The sequence below is a fragment of the Pezoporus occidentalis genome, unplaced genomic scaffold, assembly GCF_034315485.1.
Source record: "Pezoporus occidentalis ecotype Australia unplaced genomic scaffold, CSIRO_AGI_Poc_V1 ctg60, whole genome shotgun sequence".
In the NCBI taxonomy this organism is placed as follows: domain Eukaryota; kingdom Metazoa; phylum Chordata; class Aves; order Psittaciformes; family Psittacidae; genus Pezoporus; species Pezoporus occidentalis.
Genome location: NW_026915944.1, coordinates 3,791,554 through 3,812,154, shown reverse-complemented (window position 1 = coordinate 3,812,154; position 20,601 = coordinate 3,791,554). Strand labels below are relative to the sequence as shown.

Genomic DNA, 20,601 nt, shown 5'->3' with positions numbered 1-20,601 from the left:
GTTTTCTGACTTGCAAAAAAAGCATTTGTGTATGTGTTTTATCCAAGGCCAGGCAGGCAGAAGGTGGCCAAGAAGCAGAGGTGACTGGGGCTGGAGGAAAGGCCAGGGTGACGGAAGGGAAGGCAGGGGCTGCCAGCAGCGCACTGCTGCGCTTGGGACCTCAGCACCAACGTGTGGAAGAACTCTGCATATTGTAACTTGCTTGTTTGTAACTGGGTTTATTTTGCAGTGGGGAGGAGCCCGCCCCGCTGTGCCCGACACAGCCCGGACCCCGGACCGGTGTTCTGTGAGTAACGCACTTGCTGCCAGCCGCGCTGGGAGCTGTCGGGGCACGGGGCTGGCTGCTGCTCCTCAACTCGCTGAGGCCGGTGTCATTAAACACCTCTCTCTCCTAACGCGAACAGGAGCGTGTCTGTCAGCCTGTGCTCCGGCCGTGGCCGGTGCGGGGGGGTCCGGGCGGTGCTTGTCCCTTTCCATAAAGCTGCTTTAACAGTTTCGGTTCCCCGCGGCCTCCCCGCGCCCTCTCGGTGTTAGTCCTTAGTGCATGCGACCCCATCCCTGTTGTTTTACATCTAACCCGCGGTTCGCGTATTGTTTTGTGACCCCCGTGCCGGTGCGGGGAGCGCGGGGCGGCCGGGGGGCGGCGGGGCGCTCTCGGGGTGTCTGTACGTGCCTGTGCTGTTCTCGCGGTCTGATCGCATTAAAGACTGTGTTTGTGGCTCTCACCGCTCCCGGACTCGTTCTTGCGGGGCCCCCGCACGGCGGAACTGGGCAGCTGCGTCCTGCCGTCACTTCCTCCGCCGGAGGAGGAAGTGACGGCGGTGGCGGCGCGCACGGGGTGAGTGCGGAGCGCAGCGGGGCGGGGGTCGGGCTGTGCTGCCGGTGCGGCTCGGCCGCGGCGGGGCCTCCCCGGCTACCGGCTGGGGGTGAGGTGAGCTTCGGGACGCCCCGAAGGTCTGGGCTTGGCTCCGGGCCGCCCCTCCGCCACTGCAGGGGGTCCTGTAGAGGCAGGGAACCGGCTCCAACGGGGCGGGCGTGGTGTGCAGCAGCCGCTCCACCGGCGGGGCCCGCGCCGAGCCGCAGCTCAGAGCTGGGGAAGGCCGCCAGCAGGGCCGGCGGGGAGCACCGCGGAACCCAGCCCTCCCTGCTGCACTTGTCCCAGCCCGGTGCCCCTCCTTGTGATCTGGGTGTGTGTGTGGTGTGTTTGCTGTCCATCTTCGGCAGCTCAAGAACCGGCCTAAAGCTATATCGAGAAGTCTTCGGAAGAATTTAATCCCTTTTGCAAGAGGCAGGGGCTCTGCCCACAGAGCTGGTTTCTGTGTTTAATCTGAGCTGGTTGATCCCGGGTGGTTGGGCTGCGTAGGAGGTCTGCGGAGATGCGCTCGCACAGCGCTGTGCGTGTGGGTCTGTGTTCAGACAAACAGAAACGCGAGAAACCCCTCATCTCTACAGAGCAACCTCCAGCTTTCAACACCCTTCCTGGACAGGGTTCAAGTTCCCTTTTTGTTCTGCCTCAGTGGCTGATTTGCAGATGTGAATTAGAATGTTTCTCGCAGAAAAAAAGTGCTTTAATATGTTGAATTCCAATCTCATTTCCACCCTTTTTGCCTTATTTTGGAAAGCAAAAACCTCTGTGTGACCAGAGCCAGCCCTCTGCAATGGAGGCTGGAAGCCAAGAGGTTCTGCAGGCTGGGTGTTGGGTGTGCAGGTAGAATGGCTTGTGAATGAATGAGGTTTCCTCTGTGAATGTGTGTCAGAGAGAAGAAGAAAAAAATCTATCTCTGGGGGGAGAAGAGGGGTTTATTTGGGAGGTAGCTGACAAGAACAGCAGAGGCTGGAGGAAGACTGTTGTTTCATCCTGCCCTAAACCTCGTTAGGCTGTGCAGGACCCAGTGGGCAGCACGGCGTTTGTGACCTGTGGAACAAGTGTTCCCCTTAAATGTACTTTCTTTCTGTCTTACAATAAACCCACATGAAATGACCATAGCCTCTTCTCAAGGGTTTTCCTGCACCGAGATCCCTCTGGCGGTGCAGAGAAGACTCTGTGCTGGTGAAGGCCGGGGAGCCCCATGGGTGAGGTGGGGATGTCTCTGACATGAGAAATTCAAACAACTCTGTAACTACTGCTCTTGGGGTTGACGCAAGGGATCTGCAACAGTCAGTGAGGGTGAGTGGCCTGGTTCCAGCAAAGCTTGTAAGTTCCGGGATGATAAATGGCGCATGTTTCTGCTGGTTGTTATTACTGGCCTACACTATAATTAGTTCCATACAGGCTCTAATCATGTTCTTCATCTTAGAGTTTTGCTTTTCCCATTGCTCTCTTGGGAACTTACTGGGTCGTGTTTTGCTCTTTGCTAAACAGATCAAGTTTCTCTACTTGAATCCCTGTCTCCTGTCCTGGAAAACAGAACTTTTCTCCTACAAATGACAAATGTATCACATTCTAAGGTGGTACTTGGTTATACTCTGAGGATTTTGTAACTTGTGCTGTGAATTCTCTGTGGCACCAGACAGTTATGTGTCATTTAAGAATAACTTGATGTTTTGGAGAGACACATGATAACAGGCAAAACAGCAGCAGTGAGGGGAGGGCAAAGGACAACTGTAGCAGCAGAATGTGAGTGTTTCTCTGTGCTGGGTGCCTGCGTTGCCTTTGTGTGGTCTGGGTTACAACATCCTGCAAAGGCTGTGTGGACACAAGCAGGAGCAGAGGTACCCGGCATTGGAAGGAGATGGTCTCCTTAAGGCAGTTCTCCCTTCCAGCCTGTGCTGTGACTTTATATTGAGAAAGAGTTATGAGCTGCAGATGACCCAGCCAAATGACAAGCTTGTGTGCAGGGTGTGGATGTATTTGGAAAGGAAAATCTCTTCATTTGTGAGAAGCCTTAGGTGTTATTTCCTCTTGGCTGGACCCTGATGTGAGTGGAAGCGGAACTATGGAAAAGGGAAAAATCCAACAGTGTCTGCATGTTGCAGCAGGTGACTGCCCAGCAACTTTGCTGCAGAGCCATGCCATACAAGGGATCAAAACTGAACAGTCTGCTTGTGGAAGGAGCTGTGAAAGGAATGTTGCATCCTATTCAAAGCAAAACTTGGAAGCTGTTTCACCAATATTAATTGCAGCTTGGGGCTTCAACGGTTTTTGGCTGACAGGGAGGAAACCTGTAAGGTGCTTAAAACAAACAAACACAAGAGCCAGGGCAGCCCAGTGCTGTGTTTGGGTTCCTAAAATGGCCAGTCAGAAACTGAATTTATCATTCTGTGAAAGGTATAAACATACTGAACATCAAACCTAAGTTATGGTATATTGCTAGGAATTTTCCAGGAAGAACTAGTGCCTGGTGAGATTACAGATGCCAGGGTTTGGTATTTTATGGGTGGAAAATGAGTTAAACCTTCCATCACACTGATACTTATATGGTTTCTGTCACCAGTCTTCATACACCTAACTGCATGTGGTTCTCTCTGCTTGTCAGGCAGTTCTAGCTGACTGGTAATGATAGTTTGTCTCTTGGATGTAGCTGTGGCTTGGTGTGAACTGCTTGCTGCACAAGTTTCACTGGTTTGGTTGAGATCAGATCTGTAAATATGCGCTGTAGCTTCAAGGAGAAGAGGAAAGTCAGTCCCTGTGAAGGTGGGTAAAGCTGTGTCTGTCCTGTGCGCAGCATTGTTGCTGTGGGACAGGAAAGGGTGTTTGTTCCTCCTTGGCTTTGATCAAGGACTGCTTTTAGCTCTTCCAGTTGCTGAGGAGAGTAGCCTTTAGAGCTTAGGGAGTGATGGAAGCACTCACACCAGCAGCTGAAGTTGTGTGGGATGCAGACCCTGGCTGTACTGCAGTGGGTTCAGTTTGGGTCTCACATGCTGCGGTTTCTAGTCATTTCCTTTCCTGTGAAGTCTTTCTCCCATGTTTTCTCATGATAATGCCTCCCATCCACAGGTAGCTGTGAGACCTAGTGCATGCAGCGTGTGTTCATAATGCAGCAGCACAGGATCCTGTCACTGCTTAATTCCTTGCAAGGTGGCTGGATGGCTTGAACTTCCCAGTGAATTATTTGGTGTCCTCTACCAGCAGGAGACAAAATGCTGGCTGCTAGAGGATAGTAAAACCATCTGAAACGCATACTATCATTTTCTGCTTGTCTTCAATTAAACCGATTACCAGACTTCTTTGTTGTTCAGAGCTCAGACCATTTCCCGTGCTGCCAGCATGTACTTTGCAAGTGCAAGCAATGGGATTTCCTGTATTGTTTTGAGTCTTTGCCATTGACCTTTGTGGTCCTTGTTCTGGTACTGTCTCTGCTCTGGCAGGGGTGCAAAGGGCATTATTCAAACCCTGAAAGAAGACATAAAGAATTGCTTTAAATGCTTTGAGGGCTCTTTGTAGTCCGTGGCTCTGAGGGTCATTGCTGCAAAAGAAGGGGAATTACTGGGGCTGTCAGGATAATTACCACTCCTTTATTGTTCTCATCCCAGTCTAGATGAGAGTGGTGCGATTTGTAGTGAATCATAAAAATAGACCTTGCATACAGCGTTAGGATGGTGTCCCTTTTGGACTAAGTTGGGAGAAGCCCAGCTTTGGGTCTTCTTGGGGAATTGCAGAGGAGCTGGAAGCACTTGGCTGTGCCCTGGAGGTTCCCTGGCTCCATCTTGTGGAGCTGTAGATGCTGGTGGTGGTGTGCTTGAGCCCTGCTGCAGCCCGTGCCATGGACACTGATTGCCACTGCGTTCAAGAAGATCCACCTCTGCCTGCTGCTGGAGACAGGCAGGCCAGAGGCACAGGAGCCATCTGCCTCATGGCAAGGGAGGTCACTAAGCCATTCCTGCTGCCATCCCCCATTGCTGCAGCGGTGGTTGCTCTGCTCTGGTAAATCATTTGCTTGGCCTGTGTGTAGAGCCTTGTACCTTGAACCTGCTGCAGGTCTGGTGCTTGGCTTGCCAGCACGGTGGCCAGGTCAGGGGGAAGGCTGGATGCATGACTGTTCCTTCCCCTTTCCATCTGGAGCTTTCCTACCCCTGTCAGGTGCCTGCAGTTGGTCTGCAAACAGCCACCTCATGAGAGTGTCTTTTGTGTTGCTGTAGACTGATGTGAAGGGCAGATGAGGTCTTTAGAGCAAGATCTTTGGAATAAGATACAGCTTCTACATTATTGATTTGATTGCATTTGCATGGTACTGTTCTGCTTGAATTAAATTGTCTGGAGTGAGATGTTGTACTCGATGTGCTGTTGTAGAATAGATGTCAGGGTACTCAGGTTCGAGTAAGTGTTCCATGACTCCAGCCTTGTAAGTCCAGCAAGCATTTGAGGTTAGCTGTGGGACTGACAGCAGCATGCCAGGCTGCCCTGCTCGCCCCAGGCACTCAACTTCTGCCTTGCTGTAGGTCTGGCCCCACTGTGATTTGTACCCAGAAGAGAAGAGGCCTCTGCAGCTCTTCCCTGTGATGGGACAGGGACAACCCCAGGAGGTGAGACTCCCCCCTGGCCTCCCAAGGGTGTCTCTCATCTTGTTTCTTTGAACCTGTAAATGAGCTTGGGCGTGAAACATGAGATGCAACAAGCCCTGTTGTTGTTGGAGTTGCAAGCCCAGGCTCTTTGCATTGTGTTGGTGCTGAGTTTAAGCTATTTTCTGCTGGGGAAGTAAATTGCTCCAGTGGACAATCCAGGCACGTGACTGCTGGGGCAGTCATGGAAAATTGGCTCAGTTGCTGTGTTTATTTGCTCTGATATAACTTTTTATGACACTGCCATGCAGCTTTTTCCAGACTACTGGAATGTGTTATTCTGTATTTCTTCCCTTCTGCTATTTTTTGAAAGAAGCACTATCAACCTCCATTAGCATTGTTCTAGTGGGTGATGACTTACAGGCTTCTGTAAATGACCAGGGCTTTTTTTCCCACCCCTCTTTTTTATAAGGTGGATCTCGTAGCTCAAGATTATGACTTGCAACAGGACAAGTTAAAATAGCAGTTGTTAGCTCTTCTTCCATTCTGATGAAATCAAATTTGCCTGATTTTAGTCTCAGTTTGCACCTCCTTTTCCTCCAGTGGGGAAAATCACTCTTGCTTTCTGCAGGGCTGGTTTGCTAAACTTACCAAGTGGTTTCTCTTCTGAGAAGGTGTTGAATAGCTTTGGTTTGTTCCTTACAGAATATGCTGGTGTTTGTTTCTCTCACTGTCTCCTGGGGAAGCTCAAGTGCTCACTGCAATAGGGAACAGCCTTATGTTGAGGTATAAAGGTCATGAGTGTTTCCTTTCACCTCTCCATCTGGGAGTCAGACAGACACACACAGGAGGCAGCAAGAGGTCTTTGCAGCAAAAGGAGCTTTTGGTGTGTTTTTCTTGAGGAAGACCTACAGACCAGTCAGTCCTTTCTGCTTAGAGGCTGTAGCCTTCTTTGTCTGGGTCTAGCAGAAGAAGAAGAAATTGAAGAAGAAATTGTGCCCTTCCTGCATCCCACAGTCTCTCTCCATTGCTCTGTGTGGGAGACCTCTGGTGCCAGCAGTGTTTTATATCCAGCTCTGCAACAATACACTGATTTTCTCACCTCCTGTTGAGTATTTTCAGAGTGAATATCAGGTAGTAACAGAATATTTTGGGTTGGTTGTTTTTTTAATATATTCCAAAATCTACTTTAACTGCTCTTTCTGTTACTGTAGGTGAAGGGAAAGAAGGGTGTCAGGATACCTATGAATGAGGTGTGATGGATAACAAAGACTCGGAAGCTGAGATCCACCCTCTGAAGACTGAGGATGTAAAAGTTCAAGAGAACCATGAAAACTCTGTGGAGAGAAGAATAGTGAACAAGCAGTCATCGCAGCTGTCCCGGCTGTCCCGGTGGCGCACTGCCGCCTTCTTCATCTCATTATTTCTGTGTCTCATAATTGTGTTTGCTTTCTCCTTTATCATTCCTTGCCCAGAGAGACCAGTTTCAGAAAGAACATGGTTCCGAAACTACAACCATGCAGGTGAGCTTGCTGTAGCAGGATAAATAACTACCAACAGTCCTTTTCCTTTATGTGCCATGAGTTTGAATTGTGGACCTCTATCTAATCACGATCTGGAGCCAGGCCTGCAGGGATGCTGCCCTTGGGAGTAAGAGCTGCGTGAATACCTGACCTGAATAAGCAGTGGCCCGTCATAATTGGAGTGGCCTTCCAGGAGGTGTTTACAGGATCTAATGGACAAATTAGATGCTGCTCTGAAGCTCTAACAAGGTAGCAGGCTGGCCTCATTTGGGAAAGAATTAAGTGGGGAAGTGAATCTAGGAATATAACTTTGTTTAAATTTGGTCTGTAAAATGTTCCCTTGAAGTTTGAACTGAGGTCTGGGGACAATTAGGCATTTTTTTCCTCTGTCCGTATGACTTTCTGACTTTTCCCCATGGCTAACAGGAAGGGGAGAAGAATTGCGTCTTCTTGTGGTTTTTATAAGTTGCACACATTTGTAGTTGCTTTAGTTGGCTCATTCGCCTGGGTACTGCTCCCTGGTGGCTTCTGTGAAAGCTTTTCTTTAGTCTTATGTGTGGTGGGTGTGTGCTGGTTGTGCTATAAACACAGAGGTGGTGCTCACCAGTGGGGATTGAGCTTTGTGTGTTCCTGCGGACATCCGAGTTCTTTTGCTCTGGGCTGAAAAAGGCTGTTTTTAGCTGAGAAACATGGAGTATCTGGGGCTGGGTTTGGGTTTGTTTTGGGGCTTTTATATTTCAGAAATAGAAACCCCACACCAAGACCAGAGCTGTTCTTTGTTCAACATAGTTCAGTCTCTGGTTGGTTGGCTCTTAAAAAAGGACAAATCCTCTGGGGCATAAGAAACTTAAAAAATCCTTTGGCACTAATTTCCAGCCCTCAGTACTCATGTGGATGGCTTTTTTAATACAAAAGCCAATTTGTCCTGAGGTTACACTGTCAGAGATGGAGGCAGTGAGTAGGACTCTAGGAATTTGTTTTGCTCCAGCTAGCTTTGTTGTTGGTTGAGGCAATCCTCACCAGTGCCTGCCTTGTGATCTTTTTTACAGTGGCCTACCAGTTTCTCGCCATACAAGATGTGAATAAAGACAAAGTGCAAGATGTCATCTTTGCATTCAAAGCTAGCAATGGCAGCAGCAGCTTCAACAGATCCTGTCTGGATGAAGGTAGCTGATTCAGAAACAGAAAGCCTTGCAGTAAGGGCTGGTTTTGCTCTTTTAGCTCTAATTAGTGAAGCTGCTATGGGTCTGGGTTATGTGGGTGTGGAGAGGGACTGGGTGAGTCCCAGCTCTCAGGTGGTGTGGAGCAGCAAAGGTAGGGTGTGTAGGTAGTGTTCCCTCTGACATGTCTACTCCTCAGGTCTGCCTTCTCCGTGTGCCTTCATTGCTGCTGTATCTGGCACCAACGGGAGAGCGCTGTGGGAGAGGCCTGCTGCCGAGGAAGTGGAGTGGATGGAGTGTGGCATCAAGCAGCTTGGGGGGGCTGAGGCCTCGGGTTGTCTGGTGGTGGGGAAGCCGGTGTCTCTCACAGCAGTTGACCTGCACACAGGTGAGTGGTGAGTAGGGTACTGCTGCCATACTGAGGATGGTGCTCCTGCTTTCCTCACCCTCTGACTGTGGGACCTCTGCGGCTGGGGACGCCAGCATGACATGACTTGCTGGTACATGAACAATGGGCACAGAGTATTTATTATCCTTCCCAGAGCCATTCACTGGGCTGTTGAGAGGCGCCTGTTCTCTCAGCCTCTCTGTTCCAAAGGCTGGACTCTGTTGTGGTGGTTTGTGCCAGCTGCTGTATTGTAAGAACAACATCTCAACAGCTTTTGAAACAGGAGCAGCAGTCACTAACTGTGAATGTTACTTCATACTGTCAGGGGTTGCACCTGCAATGCTTCCCAGTCATTTGTGTGTGTGTGTGCTAGGAGTGCCTGCTGTGACAAGAGGAGTGTTAAGGATTTATCATTTTAAAGTCATCAGGGAGAGCACTTACACTCACGAGTCTGTTTCTGTTGTCCAGGATTTTGCATAGTTCCTCTGAAAGCCTTCATTTCTGAACCCATAGATGGAGAAATTCATTATCAACTTGCCTCATGTAGGGTGGGGGTAAAGAGTGCCTGTACTTCTCTTGGAACATGGCAATGATCATCCTAATGCACTTTGAACCTTCCACACTCTTGAAGCTTGAAACATTTTTCCATTTTGGTGGTCACTGTTTCAGAGGCTCTAAAAAATGCATGTTTTCCCTTGGAACCAATCCTAGGATCCTGTACTCTGTATCTCGGATTGAGGCACTCGCGCCCTATTATCCAAAAACTGGGAGAGAAACAATGAGAGGTCTGAGGAAGATCTACTGTAGCTTTTGATTTCCAGTGTGGATGGAAGTATAGATGCACACATAGATAGAAAGCTTCTGTAGCAGCTGAGATATCTTAGCACCATTTCCCTCATCAGTAACCTTTAGCACAGGTTATTTAGACTATTAATGAAGCAGTTGCTTTCAGGTCAAAATGTAGGTGCCAAATGCATGTAGCTAGAGACAGTCATAAAGAAGTAGCTCCTGGAGAGAAGGAACCAGGCTAAGCCAGAGGTCACAACAACAATACAGTAGATAAAATTTATTTACTGTATTTATTCTGTAAATAAATTAAAAGCAAGAGATTAAAAATTGCTTCAGACAGAAAAGTGAATAACCCAGAAGTTGATGTATTTGTTACCTTTATGCTATTAAGTAGGTTAAAAGGGCTTTTTTTGGTGTAGTTGACTTTGGTTGGGGGTTGGGAGGCCAGAATAAAATGTATTTAAATAAGCTAAATGTATTTAAATAGGCTAAATGTATCTAAAGTGGCAAAGTCTGACTTGCATCACATTGTGCTAAAAACAGTAGCCAGAACAATGTTTAGCTGTTAATGATTCATTATTATGGAGCATTGGTGAGATCCCAGGGCTCTCAGGCTGTCTAACCTCTGCCTGTAGGTTAGGAGGAAAGATAGGCAGATCATCATCTGAAAGTATCTAATGTGTTTTTGATCTTTAAATGCTGATAAAGCTAGTGCTTCTGTATCAATTCTAGTTGTGTTAAGTCTTGCTCTTTTCATTGTCAGAAGTGACCTGAGCATACAAGAAGTGTAGGATTGCATGCCTCTGTTTGTGTGGGACATCTAACATTCCTGCATGTTTATCTTACAAGCAAACTGAGACACAGGAGTTTAAGATTAGCTATTCCAGGTCAAAGCAAAAGTCGATGTAGGTGCGTATTCCATCTCTGCCAGGGCCAGGACCAGGACCAGAGTCAAGAAGAGGACAGGAATAAGTCTTTTGTTCCAACTTCTCTCTTCACCTTGTCCTCCAGCAGCCTGCAGTGTGAGCCCTGTGTGTAGTTCTGGTCTCCTGAGGGGTATGGCAGAAAGTGGACCACGATGATCAGATGTATGAAATTGTCTCTGTGCAAGGAATCACTAAATAAGCCGCAACTCCAGCCTGGAGGATGTCTGACAGAGAGAAGTCCTCTTCGGCTGCTTGAAGCAAGAGCTGGAGTCAGTCCTCCTAAATCCTAATTTTATTATTCCTTCTATATGACCAAAAAAAACCCAACCGTTTCACCCAGGTTTGATTTGCTGTCCAGGCACTTGTCTGATTTCCATCTTGCCTTCTGTTGCCACGCTTCTGCTGTGAGCTTGGGCTTTGAGCAAGCACCTTTGTGTTAGACAGAATAGTCTTATCTCCAGTTGGTGGAACAGAATGGGACTGGTTTCATAGTTAGTGCTCCTAGAGCATGAAAGCTTCTCAAGTGCTTTGTGTTGAGTCCATCTCACTGTTACCTGTTTCAGTTAAGTCAGATTGCTCTTCTAAGACAGTAATATGCGTCCTCCAAACTTTATCCGCTGTTTGACCAGCAAAGAATAGAGCCCTTATGTATTGAAATCCAAGTATCATCAGCCTGGTCTTACTGTTGTAGCTTTGAACTGTGCTGAACCCAGGATATAGTTATTTAAAACTTCAGTTTTCCTTTGCCTTTTTGTTTTCTCCATAGGTAAAATTCCTCACCTTCCCATGACTTCGTAGGGGCAATGTTCTTCACATCTGTTGTCATAATTAAAAAATCCAAGTATTTTTTTCCAATGTTTTAGTAACGGCTTTGGAGGAATCCTACTGCAAATACAGCCTGCCTTAAATTATTGCAGACAGCATCAGGTAGTAATTCTTGGCCTTCAGTACAACTGCTTTCCTGACAAGGAACAGATTATGATGTTGCATTCCTGAAGTGGTAATTGCTGTATGTGATACTGTTTGAAGGGGAGATGAAGCATTTCCCCTCTAAACACCTAGTTAGTCACTTAAGTCTTCCTTAAAAAGAAACCCCCTCAGTGGTCTCCCCACACTCACACCAAATTCCACTGCAAATTCCACTGGGCTGTGACTGGAAAGAGGCCAGCAGCATATGGAGTAGAGCCACTCAACCAGCCTAGAGCTGTTGAGGAGAACACCCCCCCCCCCCCCATTATTTAGAAACCAAATCTTTGCCACCTCTATTTACACACGAGCTTGAATGTGCTGTGTGTTCTTCAAAAGAGGGAGAGGGGGATGTGAACAGAGTTGCAGCTGGTTGCATCACCATGGAACATCTTGGGGAGGCAAGTTGCAGCAAAGAAGGTTTTATGGGGAGTAGTTGCAATGCTGTGTTCAGAATTCAGCTGCTTTATGGTATTCAAATGTCTGTACAGATTTAAACACACAACAGTAAGCTTTGGATCACGAAAAAAGGATTCTCTGTGCCATCAACATGCTGATAAACGTGTTAACCTAAGGCACAAGAAAACCTGTCCTTGGGCCCAGGATGTTTGGGTGCATTTGTGCAGGCAGCTAGAATTACTTTCCAATATAACTCAAAATTGTGGGTATTGGGACTCGTTTGAAATGTGGAAATGCAATGAAGTACCTTGTGATGAGCGTTAATGTGACTGGTTTGTGGTGCTGATGGACTGTGAATGGCTGGCTGCTGCAAAGTACTTCCAGGAGCAGGGGCAATAAAAGCCTTTCAACCTAAAGTGCGTTTTAGTGAATATTTCCTAATAACTTGTCTTCTAGGGGAAATTCAGTGGAGACATTCCAGTGATTTTGGAACTAATTATACTGTGCTGACTCCTGTGTCAGTGATTCCAGATGTGGATAATGATGGAGTTCAGGACCTGATAATCTTCATTGCTACAGGAGATAAGGTACGTCACTCTGAAGCTGTGATAAGCCCAGTGGCTGGACCACGGGGCATGGCAGGAATGCTATTTATTTCAGTCTTGTAGTCTAAGAGGGGGTGTCCAGAGGCCTCTGCTCTCTGTGGGTTTGGGACAGGTTCTTTCCCACCCTGCAGAGATGAATCCAAACGCTCCCAAATCAATGTAAGTGATTTACAGTTAAAAAAGAAAGAAAGAAACAAGGAAAAAAAGCTGTCCAGGAATCCCTGCCCTTCCTCAGTGTGCTCTCCACTATGTGTTCCTGGGTTGTGTGTGAAATGAGCCTAGGCTAGATGAGCTTGCAGTTTTCTGGGACTCTGTTCAGAGTAGTGGAAGTGAACAAACCCTGACAGGTTTGGCTCTTAGATCAAAGCACAGCTGACAACCAGTGCTTTTGTACCACCACTGCCCTTTCCTCACACATTATCTCTGCCTGTGGTCTGCTTTGCAAAGCTCTCTTCCTAGTGTCACTGTGCCAGTTACTTCTGACTTGGGTCAGTGAAATAGCTGCCAGTTGTGTTACCTTCATATTTCCCATTTCTTAGAGGGGGAAAGTCATGTATCTAAAAGTGTTTTTACGCTAGAACATCTTTATCTGTGATTGAGTGGTACAGCATCACCTGCATGTGCAATCTGTCCTGTTTAAAGCATACAAAAGTTAGTCTCCCTGCAAGTCTGATGGGAGGAGTGGGAGCTCCGTGTCTTCGCACAAGAGTCCTCCATAAGCAAATAAGGTTTTGCTGTCCAAGGCATTGTTGCCAGCGTCATCAGAAATTCCATCCTCTTGACTCCTATGGTTCACTTCTGTTTTCTTTCTTCCTTGTTTTTGCTATCCCAGTTATCTCAAGACTTCTTTTTATTTTATTAATCTTAGGTGGCCCAGAAAGGTTTGAATGTAGTCTCTGTTCTGCAAACTGCCTTTTGATTTGTTTTCCAGTTAACCTCTCTAGCTATCTTGGTACAAAATCCCTTCCTCCTTCGGACTTGGCAAGCACTCTGCCAGCTTAAGTAAAAATATATTCTTTTTTGAGAAATCATGCAAAATGTAGGGAGCTTGAGTGGCGCTCTGCAGCTTGGAAAAAAGCAGCCTTGTCAGAAGGCAGATTCAGAATTTAAGTAAATTAGCTTTGTTGCTAAGAGGGGCTGAAGCTGAACTTTACTTCATACTGCTCTTCCCTGACATGGCAGAACTTTGAGAGGTGTGCAGGGGGTTTAGATGGCAACTTTTTCTGAGAGGGTTATTGACCTCTACCTGCTGCAAGCTTCAACACTAACATTTCCAGGAACATACAAGATTTTTTCAGGATACATTGCCTGTAACAGCACATAGAGGTATTAAGCACTGCAGTGAGTAAAGTGGTGTGTAGCTGCACTTGCTGTATGAATGCCTTTGGCTGTTGCTGTCCTGGGGCAGCTGCTGAGCTAGGGCTTGTAAGTAAAGGTGAAGCTGATCTACAAGAGCTGGTATGTGTCTCCTCCCAATGCAGGAGGCTGGGAACAGCTGGTGGATGCATTGCTCTCCCTCTCCAGCTGTGACTTTCATTCTCCTCAGCAAACTATTCCTTATTTACCTGCCAGACTCCCCAGCTACACTTCCAGAGCAACAGATCTTCCCTTTTCCATCCCTCCCTCTCAAGGACCAGAGAAGGGTTCCTCCCTGACTCAGCATCTCTGAATGATGCTATTTCTCTGGGTCTGATGTTTCTCTTTTCCCTAGTGTGTACTGCTCTCCACAGACCATGACTATTGCCCAGACATTTGAATCTGATCCTCATTTTAGCCTTAATTCTCATCGGTCAGATGTTTTTAGTGGATTTTGTTACCCTGTTAAAAGATTATAAAGAAACATGTCAGCTCTTTTATCCCCTTAGATTCATGTCAACCTTAAGAGGAGTAAATTAGGGCACTTAAAATATTTAGCAGAGCTACCATGTGAAGCCTAGTTTCCCCTGTGTCCATATGCTGGTATGTTTCTGCCTTTAGGTCCTCTCCATTGTTGTCACTGTTCAGTAGGCTTGAATAGTTCTTTGCTGTTCTTAGCAGAGCTGGGACTTGCTGTTGGGTGGTCCCAGCTTGCAGGGGAGGTGGTTGGCAGAGGTAGTAAAATCTCAGGGCAAGGGGATGTGCTGAAAGTGACTTCCAAACTTGAAAAAGGGATCATCTAACTCATGCCTATCTCCAAAACCTCCATCCCAGGCTATGCTGCTCCCACTCAGCTGCTATTCAGTACCAGCTGCTCAGAAGCTTTGTGAAACACTCAGGTTTGAGCAGTAGCAGTACTGTAACCTTTTTTTGTAGTCTTTAACCTTTTTTATTTTTTATTTTTTATCCCTTCCCTCTGTAGATTAAGACCTTCATCCATTCAGGAAAAAATGGCAAACAGATCGGCTCCACTGGAAGCCTGACTGTGGATGGGAAACCTCGTTATATCAGGCTGAACCTGGTCTCCTCCTCCTACTTTCTTTTCTATACAGGTACAGTTCTGTTTGTGAATTCAGTCTGAAAGCAGTAATTATAGCTGTGAAATGGGGATTCCTAAACAGTTTTCTGAAAGAGTGTTTTGCATTCTTAAAAGCTGTGTCGTGCTTTCACCTAGCAAAAGAGCTATTCAAGGCCAAGGGAAGAGGTGGCTTCTGCTTAAGCTAAGGTTTGTTACGCCTTGTAGTAATTTTATTTGAAAAAATGTTGAGAATGTAAGGTTTAAGTAGTCATTTCTAGCAAGTGATTACTGTGGAACACTTGGATTATGAACAGATAAGATGTTAAAAACATTCAAATGCAGGCTTGAGTCTCAAAATACCACTACAAGTCTATGATGCAAGTCCTAAAAATACAGTTGATCTGCCAGATCTGGAAAATTGTAGAGTTCAGAGGAAGGGCAGGACAACTTACCTCCTTCATTCTTGTTTTTTTTTTGCACAGAAAACTCTCTCTATGCGTATTCCCTGAAAGATCTCTACAGTGCAGCAACTGGGATGGAAATTAAGCTTCCCAGCCTTCAGCAAGATCCTCAGTGGGAGAAGAACATTGACAGCACTACGCACCGCTTGTCCCTTCTCAGGTGTGAGGTTGTTTTGGTTGCTGGTGGAGTGGAGGGTACTGGTGTTCCTGACAAGATGGCTTTGTTCTTTCATGGCTACATGGCTTTTGGACTAGGAGCACATCTGAAGCTCATGGAGAGTGCTGGTGTTGATGGCTTGGTCAGGGTTTCACAGGAAAGGAGAGAAAGCAGGCTGGGGTTTCCTATATGCATTTACTATGCAGGGAGAAAAAAAGCCAAACCAAGCCAAAAAACAAAACCCTCAATAAACCCATCCACAGTCTAGAAAGCATAATCATCCCTCTGTCCTTGTTCAGCTTTGGGGACATCCGTTACCTGGCAAAAATTCCTGGGCAGTCACAGGAGAACATCCTCGTTGCAAACTCGGACATGGCTACGCTGATCAATGCACACAATCTGCAGACTTTGTGGACCCTCAACGTGTCCCGTGTTGTGAGGTAGCGTTACCAGTGTGGGGTGGATGTGGCATTTTCAGGTTCCTTGCAACAGCAGAGTCCTGGCAGATACATTTTCATTTGGGACACAGGAATTATGTTATCTGCTTATCTAGACCATACTTACTGTGTTGTATGTCCTCTGCTAGCAAATGTCAGGTGCTGCTTCACAATGGAGGCACCCAAAGCTTTGATTCTTCATTCTGTGCCTGTTGTGATATGCCTAGGACTGGGCTTAGGGTTGGAGTGATACCAGGCTAACCTAATGTTGTGGCAGTCAAGTCTTCTACCAGGGGAGCTGTGGGAGGACAGAGGCTGCTCTGAAAGAGCAAGGTATGCCCAAGCCATCAGGGTGTGTTATGATCTGTCCCTTCTCTTTCTCTCCCTTAGTGAGCCGCTGCTTGGTTACTATAAACCTGATGTTCTTGGTATTGTCCTTGAGAGTGAAATTGGACCCAACAGGAAGAAGGTTTGAAATCTCTTCCCTTTAACTTCACTTTTCTCTGCATCTCACAGCTCGAGCAGGCATTGAGTTGAGGACAGCTGGTGGGATGTTCCCTCTGGCTGGTTTTAGGAAGCTTTAGGCAGGGAAAGGTTCTCTTTCAACAGGTTATTGAAGCTGGCTCAGGCACTTTAATTCTTTTTTCAGCAAGAGGCTTCAATGAAAGAGCTTTGAACCCCTTGAAATAGCTACAAAACTTTGACGTTGCTCTAACGTGGACTGCCCCAGCTCTCACAGCTCTGTGATGCTCAGCTTCAAGTATTTCATCAACTTCCCTTGAATCAGATGCTTGTTCCCATAGACTGTGTGGGGTGGAGACAGCTGACTCAATTTCTCTCTCATGGCTTGTCAGAGTTCTTTGGTATGAGTTCCTTTTCTTTCTTCCCTGCTAGGTTATGGTTGTTGAGAGTGGATCTGGAACAGTCCAGTGGAACCTGAAGCTAAACTCAAGAGCAGAGAGCCCTGGGCCAGCCACACTTCCTACTGCTGATCATCGGTCCACCTTCCTCATCTGGGGTGAATACCAGGTGCCAGGAAACGAAACGGTGAGTAGTGCTGCTGAATGGTTGCTGTTCCAGGCTTTGGGACAGAATTGGGTGGAGCTTCTCCCAGTGTTCCCATTTGCATTTGTCTGTGCCGCTAACACTGCAGCCTCTGCACTGGGTGTGGGGGCTCTGACCAGTCTGTCCTGCTTCAAGCAGGTAGACCTCTGCATGTGGTCTTGTCTCTGTGGGGCCCTCACAATGTCCATAGCAATGTCCCTGCTAACAGCTGGTAGTGGCAGCAGCACCTTTGTCATCCTCAGCCTGGCTATGTAAAGGGACTTAGCGTCATTACAAGCAAACTCACTGGATGCCCTGAGCCCTGCCTTGGTGTGGTACTGTAGGTGAGGTGAGAGGCTGCTGGCTTGGTACCTCAGTGGTTGCTGCTGTTTGGCCAGGAGCCTCTGGTGGCAGTACCACACACAGTGATCTCCCATGGCCATGTGAATATCCTCTCTGTGCACAACTCAGCTGGGTCACAAACAGCTCTCTAGGGCAGTGGCTGGCAACGTTAGTGACGGGTTGTGTTGGAGTATGCCATGTCTGAGCACCAGCTGAGCTTCCTGTGCTTCCCTGCTAACTCAACCAGCCCTAAGGCAAAAATCTGTCTCCTGCCTGTGGCAGGCAGGCCTGCTATTTACAGGGAGCTTGGGGCGGGGAGGAGAGCACTGAACAGTAAGCAGAATCCCAGCACTAGTTCTAGTGGCATCAGACAGGATAAGTACATGGACAGACATGGACAAGTAACTGGATTTATTCTGAGTAATAGCTGAGCCTTGTGCTGGTGGTGTCTCTCTGATAATTTATGGGTCCATGTCCTAATGGTGTCCTCTTGCAGAGATCCAAAGCTCCTCTCCAGAAGCTCTATCTTTTCCATCCCTCCTACACTAATGTCCTGTTGGAGCTCCGCAATAGCACAGACCAAATAATTGCATTCGATGGTAAGTCCTCTCCTTCCAGCCCTCCAGTGAGGAGGCACAGGGGGACACTTCTGGTACCTCCTGTACTCTGGGTGCGTGGTATTGGGTCTGGTGGCCACTGAGCACAGAGACCTGAGGCTGGGCTTTCCCTCTGCTCTGCATTACAGCCCTGCTGTTCGAGCGGAGCCGTCACGCCTGTTATGTGCTGCTGCAGGGCCCTCAGCCCAGCGAGGAGCCAGGGACGGTGTCCCTGATGAAGCGTAAGCTGAAGGAGGATGTGTCTGGGAGCAGGGTGATCTGGCTGAGCCAGGTGGCTGTGGACAGTGAGCAGTACATCCGGGACCGCCTCTACAGGATGCGATTCCAGAGCCGAGTGTGAGCTGGCCGAGGAGGGGGAGAGGCTGCCCAGGGCCGGGTGCCTCTGTGCTGCTTCTCCTCTGCAGCCGTGCTCTTGGCAAACCCAGATCATGGATTCAAATGGGAAGCTGCCTTTCTTGATCCACAAACCAAAGCATGACTGGTGGGGAAGCACCCCCAGTGTCTGGGGATGCCCAGGCCATGGGGGAGCTGCCAGTGCATCTGTCCTCAGAGCTGATGGGACTTCAGTGCTTGGCGACCACTGAAGTGCTGTCAGCTTGGGGAAGAGGGCTTTCCCCTCAATACTTCTGTGCCCACAGAACTGTGCTGACTCAGCCTGTGTCTGGAGGAAGGCATGTGCTTGCTGGGGATGCCGGAGTTGATTATTTCTTGGGTGCTTGTGTGAGAAGTGAAGCTTCGGTGTGTGGTGTTAGGTGTCCTTTCTGAGTCAGCTCTCCTGGCGTGGGAGAGGTGCTTGGCTGCAGGTTGGTTTGCAATCACCCTCTCCTGGATTTGGGCCCCTCCTTTGGTAGTCATGGGATGTGCATAGTGATAGACCCCAGCCATGGCGAGGTGTCACGGAGGCCAGCAAAGTGCAGGTTAAACTGTTCATTCTACTTAGAAAATGGCCTGTTCTCCTAAGAACAGCCCTGTGTGCCCTACTGTGCAGTCACAAACCTACCTGTGTCTGTCTCCTCTGCTGCTTCCTTTCCAGCCGGGCTGTGCAGTGTTGGTGACACAGAAAGGGAGCTGGTCTCTCACCTGATTCATGCATCAGTGTTCCTTCCTGCCCCAGGCTGGTTGGTCCCTGCTGGTTCAGACACCACCTCTCTTACTGGTTTTGAGGTGCCAGAGGATGTAGGACATTATTTTCAGAGTAGAATTGCATGTTAACCTTTTCTGGGAGCTGGGCTTGCCACTCTCAGAACCCTCTACCCCAGTGGCAGTGCCAGCTGCCCTGCAAGTACTCATTCAGTCTTGCAGCTGCTGAGGAGCCATCTCCAAGCACTGTCCCCTCTGCCAGGAGGTGGGCAAGCTGTAAGACTGCATGGGGAAACAGCACAAGTTCTCTTTGCAGCACAGCTCCAAAGAGAGCTCCGTGCCCTTGGAATTGAAGTGATGCTGGGTGAGGATCTTTGGGTGCTGTTCTCTCTGTCCAGCCTGGTAGCCTGAGGGAATGGAACAGGTTGCTGAGTAAAGGTGACATCTTCCCTGGAGACTTCTGTGGCTCAGTGTCTTTGCTTTTCCTGGTGGGGTCGGGTGTGGAATGTGGAAACAACAGCCTGGAAGGAAAGGTCTGAGTTGGCTGCGCAATCCTGGAAAGCTGCAGTCACCACATGAGCTGCTCTGAAACATGAGCCCTTCAGCTCTTCCAGTCCTGCAGTAAAACAAGCTGCAGCATCAGTGGTCTGCCTGGACGCTCACCTCCTGCTTCCAGCTGGTGTGAAGTGTGCCCTGACTCCCTCTGCCCTGTGATCCATATCTCAGGCAGTCAAGAGAGCCATGTGGAATGAGTTCTGCTGGCCTCTGCAGTCCTGCCTGTGCAGGAAGCTGGGGATGCTCCCTGGAGAGCACTCAGAACCTTCAGAGCACCCTGGACTCAAACTGGTGGGTTTTCCCTATGTTTCTCTCTGTCCAGGCTGTTCCGTGCGGAAACCTGGGGGTGCAGGGATGCTTTCCTGCTGTGTCCCCAAGCTTAGGTTGCCTCTTTGCTCAGCAGAATAAAGACCTGAAGTGCAGCAGCCTCACAGGTCCCTGTGCCAGCTTTGCAGGGATCACGGGGCTGTGCCAGTGCTGCACATCACGGGTTGTGAGGGCTGGATTCAGCCTGTCCTGGGGCAGAGCTGGGAGCATGGCTGCAGGAGCCCAAGGCTGAGTGCAGTCTGATCTGAGTGTTGGATGCAGATTGTATCCCACTGAAATTCCCTGGGGAGGGAGCAAGGAGCCCGGGCTGTATGCTCGCTGCAGTCACACTGTTGTGGCACTCTCCCTCCTCCCATCCCTACCTGGACCTGACCTTTCCCATAGGCACACTGAATGTTGCTTCAGGAAAGATGAATTTTCGGCTTTGGGAGGCTTTTCTGGCTTTAAGTTGTTCATTAATGTTTCCAGATAGTTTGGAAACGGAGATTTCCCTGTGGCAGCTCAATTAAACGCATCAGTGCCAAACCAGCACCTTCTTAACAAAACAAGTCCTTTTTCCAGCTTGTTTCTCAGTGTAATTGTTTCTTTGCAGTATTTAATGAATGACTTTGTGCCTTGATTCAATAACTCAGATGGGTGATGATGGCATATATCACTGTGTTACGTATTAGTGTGGTTTTTAACACTAAGACTGTTTGGTTTGGTTCTTTAACTTATTGCAAATTGTGCCCTGTAGGACTTGGTCTAACTGAATGGTTTCAATAAATCCTCTTTTGCATTGTTTGTAAATGGTGCCCTGCTTTTGGTGTGGCAGCTGAGGTTATGCAACACTTGGGATGTTCTGGCAGCCCTTTGTGTGACTTCCCCAAGGCAGAAACCCCTGTTTTGGGATGGATCCAGGTGTTCTGGTGATGCTTTGATGGCTGAGCTGGCCGTGGCTCTGCCCCAAGCC

The 20,601-nt window shown here is 48.2% G+C and overlaps 1 protein-coding gene across 1 annotated transcript; it reads left to right on the top strand.

The window, feature by feature from the left end:
- The first annotated feature begins 736 nt into the window (after positions 1-736).
- On the top strand, positions 737-18,802 carry FAM234A (family with sequence similarity 234 member A). The gene is made up of 12 exons (XM_062639496.1): positions 737-838; positions 6,654-6,962; positions 8,012-8,128; positions 8,322-8,510; positions 12,047-12,177; positions 14,534-14,663; positions 15,112-15,250; positions 15,547-15,687; positions 16,075-16,153; positions 16,579-16,731; positions 17,567-17,669; positions 17,816-18,802. The coding sequence occupies exons 2-12, from the start codon at positions 6,698-6,700 to the stop codon at positions 18,025-18,027; spliced, it is 1,659 nt and encodes a 552-aa protein (XP_062495480.1). The 5' UTR covers positions 737-838; positions 6,654-6,697; the 3' UTR covers positions 18,028-18,802.
- Positions 18,803-20,601: the final 1,799 nt, after the last annotated feature.

What these genes read in the sequence shown, in the direction of transcription:
- FAM234A (XM_062639496.1), top strand. Translation starts at nt 6,698, where the DNA reads ATGGATAACAAAGACTCGGAAGCTGAGATCCACCCTCTGAAGACTGAG. An exon ending in CCGAAACTACAACCATGCAG is followed by an intron (nt 6,963 to 8,011) that starts GTGAGCTTGCTG and finishes TCTTTTTTACAG; the next exon opens with TGGCCTACCAGTTTCTCGCC. An exon ending in AGGTGCCAGGAAACGAAACG is followed by an intron (nt 16,732 to 17,566) that starts GTGAGTAGTGCT and finishes GTCCTCTTGCAG; the next exon opens with AGATCCAAAGCTCCTCTCCA.